This window comes from Carex rostrata, chromosome 34, assembly GCF_964058835.1.
Source record: "Carex rostrata chromosome 34, lpCarRost1.2, whole genome shotgun sequence".
NCBI lineage: Eukaryota > Viridiplantae > Streptophyta > Magnoliopsida > Poales > Cyperaceae > Carex > Carex rostrata.
In genome coordinates, this window is record NC_135951.1 from 2177549 (window position 1) to 2181092 (window position 3544).

Below are 3544 nucleotides of genomic sequence, written 5' to 3' on the forward strand. Positions count from 1 at the left end.
ATAACCAAGAGGTCGTTGGTTTCAGTCATGCTTGATGGGAATTTTTTTGGAGATCAGTATTTGTACGTTTTGGCTGATGGTATGACTGGGATCAAACTGTTTCAGCCAAAATTTTAATAAAATACCACCATTTCGTTCGAAATTTGACCGGTATCGGGCTGTTTCGGCTGAAATTGGATCAAAAATTTACATACTGTATAACTCGGCCTGAAATTGAATCGGTACAGCTTGATTTTGGGCCGGAACGACTGATTTTCCTTCTATGTTTTAGAGCTATTTCTTATTTTTTCTTGTTTATGGTTCGGTAAATCTTAATTGAAAAATAGCAATTAGTGCACATGCATTAACATTCTCTTTCATTTCCAGAGGAGTGTGCATTGACATTCTTAGTTAAATGCCTACAGGCCATGTAATCATATAAAAGAAAAAAGATTAACCAATAGTGGTTCGGAACAAGATAAATTAAGTTAATTAATTATGCTGATATGAGATCCGATTCATGCCATATTTCCGTTGACTTCTTGGTGATAAGTACTAGGCTGCCCCTCTACAATTTGCACAAAATGTGTTCTAAAATTATTGGAATAGTGCAAATCTCAACGCAGCAAGACAAATCGGACGGGCATTTCACAATTTCTATTGTAGTAGATCTGATAATGATTACCGCGTCTTGCGTCAACTGTCAATTAAAAAAATACTCAAAAGATAAAAAATTAATGATGTGTTAGCCTACATGACAAAATTAACAGGCTATCAATAAATTCACTAAATCGTCCCTTAAATTTGATATTAATTAGCAAACTCATACATATATATACTAGATTTCTTGGCTATATATCCCGAAGTTTTAAGTTTTAACTGCTAATTATGAAGAATGCATTTGTCATGCTCATATCTTCTGATATTGCTCCTCCTGGTCTTCGTTTGTGTTCATGGGCAGAACCCAACTTCTGACTGTAAAAAAAAATACATTTATTTTTCCTTAATTCCATTTTATTCATTTCCACCTGCTTAATTTAATAGTTGGTTCCTTCGTACAATGGATTAATATCTCTGTTTTTAAAGTTCAAATAATCGATTCAAATCGTTAATTCATCACCAAAGCCGGTAACTCACCATTACGTTCGGCGCCAAACCAAAGCTCGTAACAGATCAGTTTGCATGATCAACATGCATTTGTTATGATTGAGCAAAGGATAATAAAGAAATGGGCCAAGTACTTTTTGAGATAGTTTATTTTAAATTTTACACACGGGTAACCCATTAGCCATCTGAAGTCTCAAAATGAAAATCGTGAAACCCGGATGCGATTGTGCTTCTTTCGTTATTTTGAAACCGATGGCTAAGATGTGTTGGATCGTTGTAACACGGCGGAGATCTGAGATGCTCACCATGTGAGGGATGATGCAGATCCGATGGAGCGGTCGCGAGTCCCCTCTCGATATGGTCGGGGTTCTCGGCACAGTGGGCCAGTGCAAGATGGAGATGACCAGTGTGACGATGACAGCTAATCCAGCATCCGGGATGGCAGCGGCGGTGGAGTGCTGATTTAAGATCAGAGGTGGCAGTGGCGGGGCAAGGGTGGATCTGTTGGAAATTTCAGAAGGATACAATGAAACAAAGAGAAGAAATTTGCTGCTGAAATTAACTTCTATTGCTTGATTAAATTCGATTACAACATGCTGAATTTATAGCTAAACATTATTCTAAATAAGGAATCCACTAACCCCACTACATGCTATTTCTGCCTAGTGTAAATAAGGAAACCATATTCTCCACTAACTCAACTAAACATAGAAATACTAACTCTAGAACAAATGACAAATACAGACTTCTAATTTTGGAGAAATTCAAATCCACTAACTTCGGCAGCCATCTAAATTAGATGTGTTAATTTTGAATCAACTTCCAACACTCCCCCTTGATTCAAAATAGGTTACTCCAAGCTTCAACATCATCTTCATCTTCTAAGTCATCATTCCAGATCTTCGTATCCCAACTGTCATCCTCCCATGTCGGTTTCACCTCTTCTATCTGCTCCTTAGCCTCTTTGATAGTAGCTACTTGAGATTGTGACTCGGCTGATTCATCAAACACTGTGGATTCTTCCACAACATTATCAGCCTCCATGACCTCCTCTTCAACCACCTTGGGCTTTTGCTTCTTTATCTCATATTTCAACCTCTCTTTAACCTCAGTTGTACCAGAACTTATACTGCCCAAACCCTCAGCACTTTGTGCAAGGAACTGCCATCTCATAGCTTCCAATTTTTTCTGCTCTTCCTTTTGTTTCCTAGTTAGAAGCTTGCCCTCTAGCATCTTCTTCAATTGCTTCTCCTTTTCTTTCTCCTTCTTTCTTATCTTTGCCTCCTCAACTGGCAATGCACCATATACCATTTCTTGCACTGACACATTTGTCTTCTTTACTTTCTTCTTAGACTCCACCTTGGTCTCGGTTTCCATCTGCACATGCTTCCCATCAGATTCTGGTTCAGGTTTTGAATCATGCATGTTAACATCTGCTCCATCTGTGGCCTCTTTGGGTACTTCAGTTTCCTCCTCTGTGATTGTTGGCTCTTGCTTAGGATTGACTTCTACAATATGTAGTCTCATCAAGGAAAGTCTCTTTTCTTCTTTCTCTGCCTTCATTTGTACAAGCTGGTCGAAACATGATTCTGCCATCCTCAGCACTTGTGTATCAGTAATGGTAACCAGATCCCCATCAGAATCCTTGTACTTGATCAGCACAGATTTTAATGAAGGAAACATCTTCGTCACAATATCTCTCAACACTTTGAAACTACATTTTTCTGAAATCTGAGCCAGCCGTATATCATGGTTGTACACCAGCTTCAATGGCCTCTGACGAATGAGCCCTACATTCTCCACCTTGAGGGCTTTTTCATCAAACAAAATATTTCTACTCACCATGATTTTGCTACTTTCTGGACTGCTGCCACCATTATCTCTTGTGTGCACTGCTACTGTGCCATTGTTGCTTGCATCAATCTTGCTCTTGGTGTATGCCATGAAGAGTGCCGGTTGGTCATTTTCTTTTATAGCATAGCTTGCTTGATTCTCCTCCCTTTGCTTCTTGTAGCACTTAGATTGGTAGTGCCCAAACTTATTGCAGTAGTAGCATTGGATGTTCTTCTTGGCTTCATGGCACTCAGATTGATAGTGCCCAAACTTGTTGCAATAATAGCACTGGATGTCCTTCTTGGATTCATCATATGATTGACTATTTTCAGCAGTGTTGCTTCTGCCTCTTCCTCTTCCTCTGCTGAAATTGCCTCTGCCTCTGTTTCTTGACGTCTCCCCCTGCATGTAGAATGCCTTGTCATCGCCTTTATCTTCTGCTTTTGACATCCTTGCTTCATGAGTCTGCAGTGATCCCATGAGTTCATCGAAGGTGTAGGTTGCTAGATCTTTGGACTCTTCAATTGCTGCAACTACATGATCAAACTTGGGTGTTAGGCTCCTTAACACTTTCGCCACCACCGTCTTCTCTTCCATGGTATCTCCAAATGCTCGAATTTGGTTG

At 39.6% G+C, this 3544-nt stretch overlaps 1 protein-coding gene across 1 annotated transcript; it reads right to left on the reverse strand.

Annotated features, from left to right (window-relative positions):
• Positions 1-1643: 1643 nt before the first annotated feature.
• On the reverse strand, positions 1644-2537 carry LOC144549118 (uncharacterized). The gene is made up of 2 exons (XM_078297864.1): positions 2441-2537; positions 1644-2356 (listed from the first exon to the last, which is right to left on the reverse strand). The coding sequence occupies exons 1-2, from the start codon at positions 2509-2511 to the stop codon at positions 1927-1929; spliced, it is 501 nt and encodes a 166-aa protein (XP_078153990.1). The 5' UTR covers positions 2512-2537; the 3' UTR covers positions 1644-1926.
• Positions 2538-3544: the final 1007 nt, after the last annotated feature.